This window comes from Loxodonta africana, chromosome 24 (genome assembly GCF_030014295.1).
Source record: "Loxodonta africana isolate mLoxAfr1 chromosome 24, mLoxAfr1.hap2, whole genome shotgun sequence".
NCBI classification, from domain to species: Eukaryota; Metazoa; Chordata; class Mammalia; order Proboscidea; family Elephantidae; genus Loxodonta; species Loxodonta africana.
Window position 1 is genome coordinate 28,406,096 of NC_087365.1, and position 19,325 is coordinate 28,425,420.

General features: G+C 48.1%; 1 protein-coding gene across 4 annotated transcripts in view; it reads right to left on the minus strand.

Annotated features, from left to right (window-relative positions):
• Positions 1 to 5,485: 5,485 nt before the first annotated feature.
• LOC100676425 (tyrosine-protein phosphatase non-receptor type substrate 1) overlaps positions 5,486 to 19,325 on the minus strand; it is a 51,204-nt gene continuing 37,364 nt past the window's right edge. For 3 of the 4 annotated variants that reach the window (XM_064275882.1, XM_064275879.1, XM_064275881.1), the window contains exons 8-9: positions 10,615 to 10,666; positions 5,486 to 8,152 (exon numbers count right to left, since the gene is read on the minus strand). In XM_064275882.1, coding sequence (XP_064131952.1) covers positions 7,889 to 8,152; positions 10,615 to 10,666 — 316 coding nt within the window. In that variant the 3' untranslated portion in view covers positions 5,486 to 7,888. The remainder of the gene's footprint in view (positions 8,153 to 10,614; positions 10,667 to 19,325) is intronic. The other variant, XM_064275880.1, reaches the window with a different exon arrangement.

The following is a 19,325-nucleotide window of genomic DNA, read 5'->3' on the forward strand; positions in this document are numbered from 1 at the left end:
CTATGGAGCAGTTGTACTCTGTAACACGTTGGGTCACTGTAAGTTTGAATCAACTAGGTAGCAACTAACAACATTATATCAGAGCTTGACTTTGATATTTGATTAGGGCCCAGATGTTGTACAGTTTTACACTAATTTGTAGATTTTTGTCCAGTAGAGATGGAAATGATTTCTGTCTGGTAGAAAAGAAAACTTGAAAGGATATGGTTTTATTGTCCTGTAGCACACTGAGTAGTTTTGTATCTAACCTAGAAATCTTACACTAACATTCTTTTTTCAAAAGCCTGCATATACCCATTTACTCTTGGAACCAGCTCTACCCTCCTGCTGGCTCACTCATGAATGTGTTCATTCTGTATTTGCGTCATGTTTCATAACTTCCTGGAAATCACATGTTGACATCTCCTTGTCCTGGAGGCATTCATCCAAGTGTTGGGACTGGCAGTTGCTCTGGCCCCCTCACACCCCACGAGCTCATGAGGCTGTGGCCCATCTTTTGTCAACATTATATCCTCAGAGTCTTGACCGATCCAGGCTCACAGTAAGAGCTCGAGAAATAATGATTGAGAATGAACGCTCTTGAGCTTATCCCTTCACCTCTCTGAGCCTTGATTGTCTTATCTGTAAAATGGTCATGATAACATGATATCTCCAAAGGATGTGAAGACTCTGTGAAATGAAGAGTTCCAGTGCCTAGTATCCTGTTTGGCACATGCTGGGCTTTAGTCCCCCTTTTCCTAGGGGTTGGACCCCAAGGGTAGGAAATGAAGTTCTGGGTGGGGAGTTCATGATCTGGTTGGAGGGATACCAAGTCACAGGGGAGCAACTCACTGTGGGGCCAGAGCAGTCAAAGGCGGCTTTCTGGAGGGCATGGGCCTGAACTGGCTGGAGAGGATTTCACCGAAGAGTTGGGTGGTGAGATCCAGAGTGTCCAGTCTGGGCTGGGGAGGAGCAGGGAACGCCCTTATATAGGTCAGGTTGGGTAAAGGAATAGGGCCCTGAAAACTAAGCTGGGGTATTGGACTCCCCAAACCTGAGAAGATGGAGCTTTCCCAGGTTAATGAGGGAAGGAGGGACTTGATGAGATTATTTCAGTGAGGAGAGAGCCACCATTGTTGGTGTGTGCCTGTGAGTGTTCACGTGTGTGCATGTGTGTATATGTATGTGTGGGTGGGTGCACACTTGGGCATGCCTGTGCATGTATATGTGTGCGTATGTTGACTGCTCACTTTGCTACTATCTTAAATCTATTGTATCATTTAACCACCATTAGAACCTCATGCAAGGATCCCTCGTGGTGCAGTGGTTAAGCACTCAGCTGCTAACCAGAGGGTTGATGGTTTGAACCCACTAGCTGCTCTGAAAGAGAAAGATGTGGCAGTCTGCTCCTGTAAAGTCCTATGAGGAAGTTCTACTCTGCCCTATAGAGTCGCTATGAATTGGAATCAGCTTGATGGCAATGAGTTTAGAATTCCATGTGGTGAAGACAGCTTCTATCTCCATTGAGCAGGTGAGGAAATGGAGGCTCAGAGAGGTGAAGCTGTTTACCCAAGATCACAGGGCAAGGAATCTGTGATTTGAGTGCCTCCTCTGATACCCATAGGTAGAGGGAAGAGGGGTGTGGGTCATAGAAGAGTGGGGAAGGAGGGGAGAGGAATTCAGTGTGTCTCAGTAGATGAAGCGATGACAGCTAAATGGTTTTATCCTTGTAGCTGTCCTTGATCTTCGAGCCCAGTTTAGCACTTTTTCTTTCAATGTTTCATGTGCTATTTTGGTCAGGGATGCTATCTTTTCAAATTAACTCAACAACATTCCTCAGGCCCTTTGCCAGGGCCAGGCCCTGGGCTGGGCCCAGGGGACCAAAGATAAGTGGTGACATCATCTTCGAAGCTGTCAGTCTGGGGCATCAAAGGGCCAGGTGGGGGGAGGTGTTTGAAATCTCAGGGGGTTGGGGTCCCAGGCTCTTTTAAAAATTTGAGGTACAATTTACACTCAGGAAAGGGCAGAAATCTTAAGTGTGCAACGCTATGAATTTTAACGTGTAAACCTGCATGTTAACGGGTGAAGATATAGAGCACCCCATCACCCTCAAGGCCTCCCTCCATGGGTGATCACTCTCCTGGCCTCTATCACCAAGGTTTGGCCTGTTTGTGAAGATTTGGGACACATGTCTTTTCAAAAAGCATTTTCAATTTCATAATTCTGTATTCAAGAAACAAGCTCAAACCTCAGTCAAGCATAGTGCCATGGTTAAAGGGAACAGTGGGGAACAGAGGTGGTGGGCTGAGCCCTGGGGGGGTGTAAGCCGGTGAACAGGCGATGCAGGACCTCCTTGACATTCTCATGCTTTGGTGGAGAGCCCATCTGTGTATCTTCTGGCTACCAACCATGCCTGTGCTCCCCAATCCTTACTGTCAATGGCTCTCACTGTCTTGCTAGTAACCCAGGCCCCACTACACCCAACCAGTGTGGGACTTGGCCATGCCCACAGCAGTATCACTTTGCAGATGGGGGTCTTTGAGCAAGATGCGCACCATTATTTTTGCGCAAATAACATTTGCGTTAAATAGTTTTTTTTTTGTAAACGAGCTGTCACGTGTAATATGACTGTGCACATCATTTGCGGGGCACATTTTTGCACAAAAAATACAGTAATCTCTCTGAGCTTCCATTTCTTTATTGAATGGGGCTAATCATAGTACCTACCTTGGAGGTTTAAAAAGATGGAAGTTAATATTAAACAACTTAATAGTGTCTGTTATGTAGCAAATGCTAAGTCAAAACTAAAATAAAATAGACTTGGAGGGAACATGCCAGAATTCTCAGGGGCAACTGGGCATTAGAATCTTGACGAAGCGCAGAAATTTTGCTGATGATCGTATAAAGTGGGCAGAGGCTGCAGAGGGCAAGGGCCTCCGGCTGGCCTTTGTGGAGGGAAAGTCCTCTCACTCTCCTTTGCACAACGAGGAACCCAGAGGAGGGGCGCAATAAATGCCAAATGGTTGACTGGTTTCCTGGAGGGCAGAAAAAGGATCACTTGGCTCCCATTAACTTTCATTTTACCTGCCAACTTCCAGCCCTGGAGATTTGGGCCATGGAGAAGTGAGGCCCCAGAGCTGCATGAAATACTTCCCCCAAGTCTCTTTGCCTGGACACGCAGGTCATCATCCCCACCTGCCCTAGAACAGGAGGGCAGTGTCCTGCCTACTTGGCCTTGATGCCCACTGTGAACAGCCCAGCCCTGCAAGGGCCACAGTATTTCACTGGCTTAGGCCCCCAAGGAGAGGCTGAGAGCTGAACCTGGGTCAAGGGCCAGGAACCTGCAGAGTTCTCGGTCATGGCCAAGGTCGTGGCCTGTGAGGCAGATGACCTCCCTGAGCCTCACAGGAGGCTCTTTGACTCAGAGGTCCCTGATCACATGGACCAGGCCAACGGTGCAGAAGAGATTCCTGGTGGGCTTGTGGGTCTGAGTTAAAGTCCTGACTCAAATAAAATTCACTATGTGATTGGCCAGGTTATGTGCACTTCCCAAGCCTCAAGTTTACTTCCCTGCAAAACGGGCACAACCAAGCCATCTGATAGTTGTAAGAATTAAACAAGGCACTAAGGTGTGGTGGGGAAGAGCCAGATTCTCTGGGTTCCAGCCCTGGCTCTGCCGTGGGACACTGGGGAAAGGACCTAACTTCTCTGTGCCTTGGTTTCCTCATCTGTAAAACAGGGATAATGAGATCCTACCTCACATGGAGGTTAGGAGGATTACACAAGTTGATTCATGTAAAGCACTTAGCATATTACTTACCAAAACAGGTATTAGCTATTACAGGTAGTCCCTGATTTACGACAGGGTTCCATTTTGATGACTCTCCCGTCAGTTAGGTCTGATGTAAGTTGAATACCTCTTTTTTTTGTTTTCATTATTATTGCTTTTTATTATCAATGTCTTTATAAATCCGATCTTTGTCTTGGGAGGCTGGGTCAGCAAATTATGCATTGTAACATTGTATGTAGTACGTAAAGATGTTAAAAAAAAAAAAAAAAAGGCTAGCTTTAAGTGTGATTAGTCATGACTTCAGTACATCCTAAGTCAGGAACTACTTGTATCAAAGTTGTTGTCAACTTGGCACATAGCGCCCACTGCATGGTGTATTGAGTTAGGCTGAAGTCAGACATCTGCAGTTTGACTCTTAGCAACATCACACATCAGCTGTGTGACCCTGTACATGTTACACCACCTTTCTGTGCCTTGTCAGGAAAAGCGGGTCAATAACATTACCTACCTCTTCGAGTTCTGAAGTTTAAAGGAGTTAACATGTAAAGTGCTGGCACATAGGAAGTACTAAGTATTACTGTATTAATATTGTATTGTAATTACATGATTATCATTATTAGCATTCGAATGGAGGGAGGGTAAGGAAATGAATATTTATTGAGCACCTACTATAGGATAGCTGTCAGTCAGAATCGACTTGACAGCAACGGGTTTTAATGGGTACTACATACCAGCAGGAAACCCTGGTGGCATAGTAGTTAAGAGCTATGACCAAAAGGCTGGCAGATCAAATCCACCAGGTGCTCCCTGGAAACCCTATGGGGCAGTTCTACTCTGTCCTTTAGGGTCACTATGAGTCAGAAATGACTCAATGGCAACGGGACATATCAACACTTCACAGGATTTGTCTTCTAAGGACCAGCACGTCACATGCATCATCTTAAGAGGATTACCATAGGGTAAGCAATAGATTTCTGCATTTTTAGGAGAAGAAAGTGGGCTCCAAGAGCTCCAGCCAGCTGCCCAAGAGCCCACAGGTAGTGAGGGGTGAGTGGCTCAGTTGGGCGATGTTTAGGGCAGAAAGGGAAGAACTAGCGCTTAGTGAGAGCCTGCTATGCACTCAGGATGGGGCTCGGTGCCTTGTCATATCCTTTTATCCTCACAGCAGCCCTAGGTGGTGGTTATATTCTTATCCCCATTATACAGGAGAGGGCCTGAGTCTCAGAGAGGAGAGTCGTTCCAATTCTTATAGTTACTAAGGGTGAAGGAGCCCTTGTGGCACAGTGGTTAAAGAGCTGCTAGCCGAAACGTTGGTGGTTCAGGAGAAAGATATGACAATCGGCTTCCCTAAAGATTTACAGCTTTGGAAACCCTATGGGGCAGTTCTACTCTGTCCTACAGGGTTGTTATAAGCCAGAATTGACTCAACAGCAGTGGGTTTGGTTTTTGGTTTTGGTTACTAAGTGGTACAGCCAGATTCAAACTCAATTGTTTGTCTGGATTCTGCTTAAGCAGGTATTTTGGTCACAGTCATATATGACTCCCACTGAGCAAGGGGACCCAAAAGCCTTTATCTACAGCTATAAAATGCAAGTGAGAAGACTGACCACTGGGGCCACACTGGATTCTCTTCCAGGCTCTTGGGCACAGGCTGTCACCTCCAAGGAGGCCCCCAGACACACTCATAGCGACAAAGACGATCAACATCCAAAGGGATCATTGTTACCCAGAAATCTTTATTACAAAAATATTTTGCAAGCCAAAAAGTTTAAGTTGCAACTATATACAAAATGGGGCCTGTTTCCTTCCCAGCAGTCTGAAAATAAACTCCCCAAACCACGCTTCTTCCGCGGCGTTTGTCAGCCTCTTCCTCTTCCTGAGGTTCGATACACAAGGAGTGGCGGAATCGCCAGGCTGCCAGGCTGAATGAAGCTGAAGCTACATGTCTTCCTTGGCCTCATTCCCTTATGCCCCCTCCAAAAGTGAAAATAAAATCAAAGAAAAATGGCACCAAGAAAACGTTCTTTTTAAATTCTGTGTGCGTGTATCTGTGTATACATATGTGCAAAAATGTGTATCTGTGTGTATGTAGGCATGCATGCCTGTGTGTGTACGTGTCTATGTGTATGTGTGTGAGTATGTGTATGTGTGTGCACATGTGATCTCTCTGGGTAGAAGAGAGGGAGACCAAGGTTTATAAGCCAACCCTTTGGAACCAGAAATGATAGAAGCCAGGTGGCTGGGCCACTGTGGCTCCAGGATGCCACAAAGGAGCCCTGGCTTGTCAGGCCAGGTGTGCCCACATGGCATGCAGGCTCAGTTAACTCCTGGATGCCATTATGCAAAACATCACCCCATCATCCCCCAGAGAGCTGGGTCTGTGCTGAGTTCCCCAAACTCCACCTGTAGGTCCCACCAGCGCGCCAGATCACCAGCCTCTCGCTCTGACGGACTGGGCCAGGAATCCCCTGGGCACTGAATGCCTAGGCCAACCAAGGGGGCCGTGAATATTAGCGCTTTTAACTCTACGAGTTGATCAGTTACAGCGAAGACTGAATGAATGGGGCTTGCTTGTGCTGGGGCATCAGCTCCCCGAATTGGAAGGGGTCACTGCTTCTATCAAGCCTCCTGAGATGGAGGGACAGAAGGCAAAACAGCCCTGGCTTCATAGCTGCTCAGTCTTCCTGGCTGTCTTTGATTTATTCCAGTTTGATCCCAAGAGGCTTTGAGAGAAGAAATGGAAGGTTCCTCGTTGAGGGATCAGCTCAGAGAGCTGGGGTAGGGAAGGTAGCTAAAGGGGTGGAGAAAACAGCCAGGCTCAGCTTCCCCACCCTGCAGATTCCTAAAGTGCTTGTGAGAGATGGTGGGGAGGGATGGCATCTTTCCTCTCCCCATTCTACAGATGAACAGACTGAGGCATTAGGTCTTGAAAAGACTGTACTGCCAAGGAAGTGGCCAAGAGAAGCACTGGAAGATTGGGACTTACCACAGTGGGTCAAGGACGGCAGGAGTACCAGCCACATGGCTCCACTGAGAACTTGGCCAATTTAGTCCTGGACAGAAGGCTTAGTGTCTCCACGGACCAGCCAAACTGGCCCTTCCTCCCCGTCCTCAGGGCTCTGGGACTTGGTGGAATTCAGTCTCTGCGATAAGAAAATCCTTTCAGGACAACATACTGTTAAACTTTAGACTTCACAAGACCCAACCATGTACTTCAACACATGACAAAGAGTCAAGACAATGTCATTGTTGTCTTAAGGAAAAAAAAAACAAAAAAAAAAAACACCACAGATCAAAATTTCTAATACCTCAGTTTCAAGATTGCACATTTCACATTTCTCAATAATTTACAGGCGTCCACAGCAAGATGTCGTGAATTAGTACTAGCTGGAGAAAGCAAGCTGGGCTAGAGAGAAGAGGTGGCTCTCCGTGGAGTGCCACAGTCAGGGCGATGGGTCCTTGAGGAGTTTTGGAGGGACACAAGGAGGAAGAGGAGGAGGAAGAGAAGGGGGTTTCACTGGTGGTCCTTCGAGGGGGTTCCTGGGAGGGTTCCCTCCTCCCCCAGGGCCTGCGGTTCCTCAGCCCAGGGATGAGGAAGTCCAGGACTATTGGCAGCAACCTCACCAGGGGTTGGGATGTGGGTCCCAGGGTTTTTGTCCAGCTTCTCCACGGATGGAGCAGTTCGGTCCAAAGGGAAACCTTTTTCCAGAAGTCCCAGTTGGGTGGTGGTGGCAGCAGAGGAAGTGGAATCTTCTCCCTCCTCACCCTGTGAGATCAGGCTGTGGAGCGTCAAGGGTGTCCAAGACCGTGACCAAGATCCAGGCATTGGTGGAGCAGAGGCATGAGTGCTCTTGGGCTCCTGGCCGCTGTGGTCAGTCCCCAAGTCGGCTCCCCAGTTGGTTTGGCAACACCAGCCTCTATGTGTCGGAACGTGTGGGGCCGTGGTGGGTCTGAAGTGTTGGAGAGCCAGGGTGGTGGGGAGACAAGAGCTGCCCTCACCCCTGGGTCCCAGGGCCTCGCCATCCTGGTGTTCCAGGGACTGGGCTGCTGTCCCCATAATGGTGGCTCCACGCAAGACAGGAAGCTTGTGGGGAACAGCCCTAAGATGACCAAGGCCTCTCACTTCCTCTGGACCTGGACGCTGGCATACTCTGAGAAGGAGGGCTCGGGCTTGGGGGCAGGGTGCTTGGGGGCCCGGTTGAGGTGGACCATGTCCAGGTCGGCATAGGTGAGGTTGTCCTCCAACCTGGGTGGTGGGCTGGCCCGAATGCTGGCATACTCTGTGTGGCTGTTGGGCTCAGCGGCCTGGGGTACAGGCTTCCTCCCCTTGGGCAGGTTCAGGTCTGCATAGGTGATGTTGTTCATGTCATTTTTGTCTTGTACCTAAACAAGAATGAGAGGGTCATTCTGGAGCCTCTAGCCCACTCACCGATCCACCGGGTACCAGGTCCTGATGCTCTGTCTTCCCTTGGCCCTTTCTGGCTCAGCCCTAATTCAGGCACCCTTTACTCTTGCCAAGGTTATCCTACCAGCCTCCTCCCTGGTCTTCCTGCCTCCAGCAATTACGTCCTCCAACCTACCTTTCTCCCCATGGCCTGAGGGTCATGCCACAGCCCAGCTGCAACGCCACGTCCTCCTGCTCCTCCTCCTCCTAGCCTGAGCCACCTGTAGTTCTCTTTGCCTTTCCCCATGCTCCTCCCTCTGCCTGGAGCATCCATCGGCCTCCTTCTCCAAAATTTAGCTCAACCATCACTTCTTGCAAGACCCTACCTACCTCCGCTCCCCCTGGCTGGGTCCAGGGCTCCTTCTCTGTGCTCCCTCAGTCCGTGCTGCTCCAACACGGCACCCACCACCCAGATCTGTGAGGGTCTGTTTGGGGGCCTGACTAGATGCTGATCTCCCAGTGGGTGGAGACATTCATTCATTGACTCATTTACTCAACACATGTTCACTAGGGCATCTGTTATGGTGCAGAAGATGCCGGATCAATGTTGAATGAATGAATGAACGGCAACAATGTCAGCTACGAGATTTTGGTAGCCTTACTCTGGGTAAAACTGGGGGCTTCGAGTGAGAGAACAGGGGCTACGTAAGAATGAGACCAACAGTTTGTGGGTGGTACAGGTTCTGGAGTCAGATGGGCTGGGTTTGAATCCTGGGTCTGCACTCTCTAGCTGAGGCACTTTGGGTAATTCACTTAGCTTCTCTGGGCCTCAATTTTTCCCAAGTGGGGATAAAAATAGTATCTATCACGAGGATTGCTGTGAAGATTGAATGAGATTATCCAGCCAAATCTCTTAGAACAGGGGCTACACATAGTAAAGCCTCAATAAATGGTATCAATCATCAACTCCTTAGCAACTTTAACCTCATCGCCCCCAACTGCTGTCTTAAAATGACACATGATGAATTAGCAACTCTGTGGCACCTGGGCTATAGACATGGAGTGAAACCACCAACAACCACCACGACTCATTCTTGTCACACAATAACAACCGCAGCTCTCAGCCACCGACAGCTGATAAGCACCACCCTTTCACATGCATCACCTCAACAAGGCTATGCCACAACCCTGCTAGGTAGGAATTATTAACCCCATTTTACAGGTGAAGAAACTGAGACCCGGGGAGGTAAAATAATTTGGTTAAAGTCACCCAGATGGTAAAGAACCAAAGTCTGTTGGATTCTAAAGCTGTGTCCTCTGTCACACAGGTCCTCTGTCCTGGACCTAGCACGCTCCCTCCCCGGAAAGGGCTGGTGTCTGACCTGGGAATCTGAGACACAAGACCACAGCTCCAAAGAGCTGGGCTGTGATTGCCTTGCTCACCCCACAGGGTCAGGCACATAGTACGTGCTCAGTAAATCTTTGCTGAATGTGAGTTCTATAGAGGCTTCAGTGACCAACTCTCACCACTGTCCTTTCCCCAGAAAGTTCCAGAAGGAAATTCAGAAGTAAAATGCCTGAGGAAAAAGCATCCCACTCTCACCATTGGAAATTATTGTGTTTTTCCTAATTACGACCTGAGCTTATGCCCGGAAGGCCAGGACTCAGGGCTGCTGTCGGGGTGGCAATGGGTCAGGAGATCAGGCCACTGTGTTCCAGCTGACAAAGAGCACGCCTTTCATCAGCCTGACTCCCTTCCGCAGATCACATCTAAAATGATGACAACCGCCTGGGAGATGTCAAGGACAGCTGGTGCTCTCTCGTTCTTGGGTTCAGAGCAGGGCCTGCCTCATTACCAGACGCCAAGAAGCCCTCTGCCTCCGAGGTCTGAAAGCATCAGCGGGTCGTAAGTGGGGCTAAGTTTCTCGGAAACGGGCCAACCATGTTGATGGAGAAATCTCAGCTGCAGGGAGAGTGTCCTCGCATGGGGTAATTAATGACACAGGGTCTTCCCATCAGCAAAGACTACAGAGATTCTGGCAGTGCTGGGCGGCATGGACTCTGGTTAAGCTGGGCTGCAAGGAGGTGGTGGGGAGCCTGGGGAGGGTGCTTCTGGTGGAAGGACTGGCCCGGGCACATGCACTGAGGCAGGAAGGCACAATCCACACCAAGGGAGGGCTGCAGCCTGACTCCAGGGCACCATTTATAGAGAACACGTTGTGAACAGTGCCCCCTGGAGTTGTACAACGGGTGGCAGTGAGTTAAGGAGCCTGTGGCCGACTCCCATGCTGGCTGGGGCAGAGAGAGGGAGTGTGCGAGGACAAGGCGGGGGACCAGGGATGTAAGGATCCGCGTCATGTTCCCACCCTGGGCAGGGAACATGTCTTAATTTAGAACAGGATCCGCAGCTCCGGCTGATCTGAGGAAATCACTATCTAGGTTCCCCAGAAGGGTGTCTCACCAAGGACTGTACCTGGGTTATCTCTCTGGCGTTCTTCTCAGGCTCATGCAACCTAAAAAGGAAAGAGACGCACAGATAAAAATATCCTCCCTATCTCAAGTGCTCACACAAACTGATAAGAATAACATTTAAGTTATACTTCCTTTATGGGTGGAGGACATGGATGTACAATTCAAACAAGAAATACAGCCGCTTATCAAATGTGAGGCAAAAGGGTCAATCTCAGTAAAAAGGAGTTTTAAACAACGCACTATCATTTTTCTGCCTACTATATCAGCCAGTTATCTTGAAAAAAGTTATAATACTCAGTGCTGGGGAAGGTGTGGTGAAACTGGCACTTTCACGCTGGCGACGGTGGGGAGCAAACCCATAGGACCCTTTTGGAAAGCAGCTTGGTAATACAGATCAAGAGCTCAGAAAGTGTCCTCAGCTTTTGACTCATGATTGCACTTTTTTTTTTAAATCCAAAATGCAGGAAAAGCTTTATGCGCAGACATTTGTCACCTGTGTGTTTATGCGGCACAGCTCTGCCAATTGGGACTGGTTACGGAAAGGTGGGTGGGCTCAGGCACAGATTTAAGAGGCTTCTAAGGACATTTTTCTTATTACAAGTAATTATATTAAAATGGTAAGTGAAAAAGCAAAATTCTCTGTGGAAAGACCTCAATTATGAAAAATGCATGGATAACACTGAAAGGAAATGGAAATGCTAACAGGTTTTCAGGTGGCATTTTTTCTTCTTCCCAGTTTCCCATATCCTCCAAACATTCTATATTATAAATATTTATGTATTATCATAAAAAAGAAAAAGAAAGACCAAGACATCTTGGCAAAGAGGTTGGTTCATACACTTGATTCTGTAACTGGAGGCCAGGCTTGGCTTACTTGTGGGGTCAAGGTGGTGAACAAACCTGCACCGCTGGTCCTGCTGAAGCCTGATGATTCTCAAGCCAGAAACCCTGGGGATGTGAGCCTGAATAATGTCGGAACTGAGCAATGGGGCTTCGAACAGGTTATTCATGGCATGAGTGCTGGCCTGAGAAGGCAGTTCTGGAGCATGACAAGCCCCATGTGGCCACAGGGACAGCCCATCAGGAGGGGAACAAGTCTGGTAGGGGATCACACAGATCTACCCATACCTCACCAGCTTCAAAAACTTCTGGGGTTCAAGCACAGCTCCTCTCTGGTTCAAGGGCAACTCCTGGCCATGCTCATAAGCCCTGCTGTGGTCTGGCCCCTGCTGACTCCCTCAGGCTCATTCACTATCCCACTTATCTACCTACTGAATATTTAGTGAGAGATACGTACTTTATGCTTTAATAACAGCCTAGATTGACCTTCTTGACCACTTCTTCTCCTGACTAATTCCTGTTTATCCTTTAAGACTCAACTATGGCATTGTTTCCTTGGGAAAACTTCTCTGACAGCACTGGGCTGGCTGGGATGCCCCTCCTTGTCTATTTTTATACCTAGTTTATATATCTGTCTGCCATGCTTCCTCAACAGATGGGAGCAGGTGCTCAAGAGGAGACTTGGAATGAATACCAGACTGGCCCAGGGCCTTTGCTCACTCAGTCCTGCCTTTCTCTCTATCTGCTTCATGCCATCTCTTCCTTAGATCCTCCTAGAGTCCTTTCTTGGGATACCATCACTGAATCCCCCAACCCCACTCTCAGCACACTGGGTTCCTCTGTCAGAGCAGTATTTCAGGCTGTGATCAATTATCCATTTTCCAGGTTCATTTCCCCTTCCCTGTCTTTCCTATCCCAGTGAATGACACCCACAAGATCCATCCTTGTGCTCAGACTCAATTGGGGTCATCCCCGATTCTCCCTCCTATTACAGCCCATGTCTAATCCATTCCAAGGCTCATCAGCGCTGCCTCCAAAATATACACCAAAACCCACCACTCTGTCATTGTCACTATCCCCATTCCCTCGTGTCCTGAAGAGCCTCCTCTCTGGTCTCCCTGCTTCTATTCCTGTCCCTCTGCATTCCACTGTCCACACTTCAAAGGCATACATGATGTCACATCACCGTTCTGCGCAGAACCTTCAGCCCCTTCTCACCAAGCTATCTGGCCAGTCCTGCCGACTGCTCTAGTCTTCTTTCTCATTCTCTCTCCCTCGCTCCACTCAGGCTGCCCTGACCTCCTTCTCGACGCTTCGTGAACATATCCAACTGCTCCCGCCATGGGCTCTGTGCCCCACTCTTCCCTCTGCCTGGTTCATTCCTGCTCCAGATCTCCCCGTAGCCAGAGACTGCTTGTCCTTATAGTTATTTTCTAAATGTCACCTCTCACCTCCACAGACATGCCTTTCCTGACCCTCCCACCTCCCTGCTCTGCTCCATCCCCTTAAAAAAAAAAAAAAAAAAACTCATTGCCATTGAGTCGATTCTGCCTCATAGTGATCCTATAGTAGCACTGCCCCATATATATTTCCAAAGAGTGCCTGGTGGATGTGAACTGCTAACCTTTTCGTCAGCAACCATAGCTCTTAACCACTACACCACCAGGGTTTCCTCCATCCCCTTATGTGGGTGTATTTTATTTAGTCAGCACCTGCATGACATCATTTCTTAACCTCCCAGCTCATCTGGTGACCTGCCTCCCTGCTGAACCGTGAGTGCCATGCGGGCAGAGACTCTCTAGGAACATGAGAATGGAGTTTGAGGGATGGAGTTCTGAGAGTGGAGTGTGGGGGTTCAGCACAGGTTTCCTAAGAAACCTGTTTAAAACAGGATCTGAGGAAGAGACATAGTGAAGCAGATGAAGAGACAGGGAGGGCTGAGTGTGCAAAGGCCCTGGGCCAGTCTGACTGGCATTCTAAGTCATCTCTTGAGCACCTGTCCCCATCTGGTGAGGAAGCATGGTAGACAGACAGACACATACATCAGATATGAAAACAGGCAAGGTTTGGGATTGCTATGGAGGGGCGTCCCAGCCAGCCCAGCACTGTCAGAGAAGTGTTCCCAAGAGGGTAATATGAGAGTTAAGTCCACCACCAAAGCCCCAGCACCTAGTACTGAACTAGCACAGGCTGGAACTCTCAAATACTTGCTGAATGAATGAATATCTCTCCCACTGTATCACAGGTGCCATGAGACCAGGGCTACTGTCTTCTTTGTTTCCCTCTGCAGTCCTCCAGCTCAAGGCCTGGCACTGAGCTGGGCTAATCCAGATGAATAAATGAAAGAACCAGGGAAGCTCTAAATATTCCAAGAATAAGTGCAGTGAATGTCTGACAAGTGAATGAATGGCTGACTGAATGAGCCCCAGTGCCCAATTAAGGGAGTAGAGCCACATTTTTCTCTCGTCTGAGCTGAGAAAGATTACAGACAATGTTCTGCTTCTATGTTCCTAACCCAGAGAGTTAGCAATCACCAATCCCTCCATGGCCTCCTTGCAACCGGAAGCGCCCTTTGAGCTCACAGCAGTGGCATTCCCCCAACACCCCCACCCCCCGCCGCCCCGGCACCCTCTAGGCTGGGTTGTTACCGTGGGCAGCGTCCTCTGGAAAGTGTCTGATTCTGACAAGCAGAAGCTGAAAGTGGTCTCTGAGAGGGAAGCTACCATTACTGCTCGCTAGCTACCACTTTGGTTTAGCCAGATGAAAGGGAGTGCACACTCTCATGGCTCCCTTGGTAGGCTCATTTTAGAAAATAAAAAACAGGCCAAAAATGGCTGGCTTCTCTGGGGAAGATGAAATAGGCAGTAAGAAGCATCCAAGCAGTGATGAAAAGTACCCGCTTTAGGCAGTCCTTAGCAAGTGGCACCTGGACCTGTAACTCCGCTGCATGCCAGGCGCTCAGGTCCCGCTGCGCCAATTTAGGAAATGAGAATGTCCACAGGTCTGTAAAGTCACAGATTCTGACAGTGTTTGGTTATATTGCCCTTGCTATTGGTAGAGAGTTTAAAAAACACCTTGAGGTATTATTGAACACTCTTCAGCGGGGCTCGCAAGCCCAGGTGGGCACGTCAGACTATGACACAGGGCATTATCTGAATGAGCTGAGGAAAGGCTGCTTGGAAGCCTATACTGGAATTGTCCAGGGATTGAAGGGAGATCAGGAGAACGTACACCCGGATGTGGTACTGGTCTAAGCCAGAGCAGAATGTATTGTTTTTCACTGACCATGCTCCTGAAAAAGAGGATTATAGAGATGGAGCAGCAGCTCGTCCTGCTGGACTGACAGAGGATTTATGTACAGCGTTTGGGAAGGACGTAGTACAATTAGTAGAAACTAGGCCCACAATTCATGAACTTTTAAATGAAGGAAGGAGATCAAAGACTAACAAAGCAGAAACCCTTGCTACCTGAGCAACAAGAGAACTGAGGAAACTGAAGAACCAAGCTTCATCTGTTACCGTTGGGATGATAACCAGACCCCCACTGGAAGTCTCCACTCTTCTGAAAAACCCGGAAGTGAGGAGAGTACATGGATGCTGAATGTTTGGGAATGAGAGGATGAGCAGGTGAGGCTTGGAAACACACCACACTGCAAACCCTCCCACAGCAGCCGCTGTAGCTTCCAAGAGCAGCGCTGTCATGAGGTTAAGTAAGCATTGTTTTTGTAGAAAACCATAATGTCAGCCATCTTGGAAAAGAGAACAAACAATGGACTTACCAGGGAGGGAGGGAGGGAAGGAGGGAAGAAAGCAGGAAGGAAGCCAGCCAGCCAGCCAGCCAGCCATCTCTTCCCAGGAGAGGCTAAAATCATCTTTTCTGTTTTTTGGCTGGTGCTATGTGGAATAACTGGTTTGGGAGAAGAGGGACTGGGTTCAGCTGTGGTGCCTTGTTATAAAACGCAGCCTGGCCTTTGCTATCGATAAGAAAGATGAAGCCTGGGTCTCAAGCCCACCTTCAGTGTACTTTTGCCACATAGTACTTAAACGGGTGCTGGCTAAAAGGAGGGTAAGGGATTCTTTTCAGTCTGAGAATGCATGTGTGTGAGTGAGGCCGTATCCATATTCTCCCCTTGAAGTCACTGCAGTTTCTTCACCTTCCCCCGCCCCGCAAAAAAAAAGGGGGTTAAATATTGCAATTCATAAAACTAACCGATGTTCTGTCTACTGATGCAGCACCAGTGATGTTAAAAAGAAAAAGAAAAAAAAAGGAAAGACACTCTTTAGGGTTTGTTCTGTTGTTGTTGTTTTTTTAAATTATTATCTTTTAGGGAAAACACCGATGAATGGTCAGAGCTCCCATCCTGATATTTTCATCCAGGTGCCCTTCCTAATAATATGGTTCAACTGTGGATACAGAAGTGGGAGAGGCCAGGGTGGAGGGCCGTGAGGTGAGCGAGGCCCAGCAAGGGGAGCGCAGAATGGTTGAGCCAAGGACTGGGTATGGGTCATGAGGGGGTCTGTCCAGTCAGTGCGTTTAGGCCAGGGGGTGCCTAAGGGCCTGGTTAGGGAGTCAGGACTTTATCTTGAGGGGCTCGGGGAACCACTGAAGGCTTAGGGAGAGGGTGGAAGTAGTGCTTTGCCCTTGGAGAGCATGTACCAGGTGTGGGGCACACAGTGGGCAAAGGTACGGTCAGAGGAACACAATTCCTGGGAGGCATGAGGGGCCTGTTCTACTGTGGGGCTGGCTCTGCCTGCTTAGGGACTAAGAAGGGAGGGTAGGCTGGGAGAGTAGGCAGGGCTCAGAGGAGAGAAGGAAGCCAGGGTTTGCCTGAGGGTGCTGCAGAATCTGACCACTTCTCATCCACCCCGCAGCCCCACCCTGGCCCAGGCCACTATCCTCTCCCGCTTGGGCCACTGCAGCCACCTCTCACTGGTCTCTGCCGCCCCCTCACCTCCAATTGTCTGGTCTCCACATGCAGGCAGGTAACCCGTTTAAGACGAAGTCAGTTTATGTCGTTCTACAGCTTCTGTTCCCGCTCACAGTACACCCAGAGTCCTTATAATGCACACAGACCACCGGCCTTCACTGCAGGCCCTCCAGCCTGATCTGCATTTCTGAAGTCACAAAGCTCTAGGACAACGAAAGAGTCCCTAAACCCACCTGGTGACAAATCTGAGCTGAATGGATACAAAGCTATTTAGCTTTTATTTACCCCAAGTATGGATGGTCACAACATAAACGGCGACTATACATGTGGACCTCACCAGATGGAAGACACAGGAATCCAATCGACTACATCTGTGCAAAGAGATTATAGAAAAGCTCAATTATCGTCCGTCAGAAGAAGGCCAGGGGCTGACTGTGGAACAGATCATCAATTAATCATATGTAAGTTCAGGCTGAAGTTGAAGAAAATTAGAGTAAGTCTGCAAAAGCCAAAGTAGGACTTTGAGTATATCCCACCTGAATTTAGAAACCATCTTTAGAATAGATTCCACACACTGAACGCTAATGACCGAAGACCAGACGACTCGTGGAATGACACCAAAGATATCATACATGAAGAAAGCAAGAGGTCATTAAAAACACAAGAAAGAAAGAAAAGACCAAAATGGATGTCAGAAGAGGCTCTGAAAGTTGCTTTTGAACACAGAGCAGCTAAAGCAAAAGGAAGAAATGATGAAGTAAAACAGCTGAAAAGAAGATTTCAAAGGGCAGCTCAAGAAGACAAAGTATTATAATGAAATGAGCAAAGACCTGGAGATAGAAAACCAAAAGAAAAGAACACGCTCGACATTTCTCAAGCTGAAAGAACTTAAGAAAAAATTCAAGCCTTGAATTGCAATAATGAAGAATTCTACAGAGAAATATTAAATGACACAGGAAGCATCAAAAGAAGATGGAAGGAATACAGTCACTGTACCAAAAAGAATTGGTCAACATTCAGTCATTTCACAGGGTAGCCTAGGATTGGGAACCAATGGTATTGAAGGAAGAGGTCCCAAGCTGCAGTGAATGCACTGGCGAAAAACAAAATTGATGGAATACCAATTGAGATGTTTCAACAAACAGATGCAATGCTGTTTAAATGCTCACCCATCTATGCCAAGAAATTTGGAAGACAGGTACCTGGCCAAATGACTAGAAGATATCCATATTTGTACCCATTCCAAAGAAAGGAGATCCAACAGAATGAGGAAATCATCAAACAATATCATTAATATCACACACAAGCAAAATTTTCCTGAAGATCATTCAAAAGTGGTTACAACAGTTCATCAACAGGGAACTGCCTGAAATTCAAGCCGGATTCAGAAGAGGATGTGGAACAAGGGATATCACTGGTGATGTCAGATGGACCTTGGCTGAAAGCAGAGAATACCAGGAAGATGTTTACCTGTATTTTATTGACTATGCAAAGGCATTCGACTGTGTGGATCATAAAAAATTATGAATAAAATTGCAAAGAATGGAAATTCCGGAACACTTAATTATGCTCAAGAGGAACCTGTACTTAGACCAAGAGCCAGTCATTCGAACAGGACAAGGGTTTAAAGTCAGGAAAGGTATGCATCGGGGTTGTAGCCTTTCGCATGCTTTCAATCTGTATGCTAAGTAAATAATTCGAGAAGCTGGACTATACGAAGAAGAAAGCAGCATCAGGATTGGAGGAAGACTCATTAACAACCTGTATTATGCAGGTGACATAACCCTGCTTGCTGAAAGTGAAGAGGACTTGAAGCACTTACTGATGAAGATCAAAGACCACAGCCTTCAGTACGGATTACACCTCAAGATAAAGAAAACAAAAATCCTCACAACTGGACCAAGAAGCTGCATCATGATAAATGGAGAAAAGATTGAAGCTGTCAAGGATTTCATTTTGCTTGGATTCACAATCAACTCCCATGGAAACAGCAGTCAAGAAATCAGGTGATGCGATGCATTGGGCAAAATCTGCTGCAAGAGGCCTCTTTGAAGCATTGAAAAGCAAAGAAGTAATCTTAAAAACTATGGTGCACCTGCCTTAAGTCATGGTGTTTTTAATTGCCTCATATGCATGTGAAAGCTGGACAATGAATAAGGAAGACTGGAGAAGAATCTTACGGTGTTGGTGAAGAATATTGAATATACCATGGACTGCCAGAAGAACAAATAAATCTGTCTTGGAAGAAGTACAGCCAGAATGCTCCTTAGAAGCAAGGATGGTGAGACTTCGTCTCACATACTTTGGATATGTAATCAGGAGGGATCAGTCCCTGGAGAAGGACATCATGCTTGGTAAAGTAGAGGGTCAGCAAAAAAAGTGGAAGAGAGATGGACTGTCACAGTGGCTGCAACAGTGGGCTCAAACATAGCAAAGATTGTGAGGATGGTGCAGGTCCAGGTATTGTTTCGTTCTGTTGTACACAGGGTCGCTATGAGTCGGAATCAACTTGATGGCGCCTAACAACACCATGGATGTACACGTATTTCTGTGCAGGTGCACCAACATGTTTGATTATGGGGTGCAGCCCATACCCTGCTGGGGTGAATATGGGCCTTCCTAAATGCAGAAAATCTGAATTCGTAGCATATTTGGCTGCAAGGGCTCCAGATAAGAGACTGTGCCCCTGCAACTCCAGGACCTCATGTCCTCCCTCCCCTCCTTCCCTCTGCCACAGCCACACAGGCCTCCTCCCTGTTCCTCGTGTCCACCACCCACACCCACACCCACACCCACACCCACACCCACACCCACACCCACACCAGGGTCTTTGCAGTGGCTGTTCTCTCACCCAGCATGCAGCTCCCTATCATAGCCCCCTAGCTTCAAGTCCCTGCTCCCATCACCTCTTCAGAGGAGGCCTCCTTCCTCTA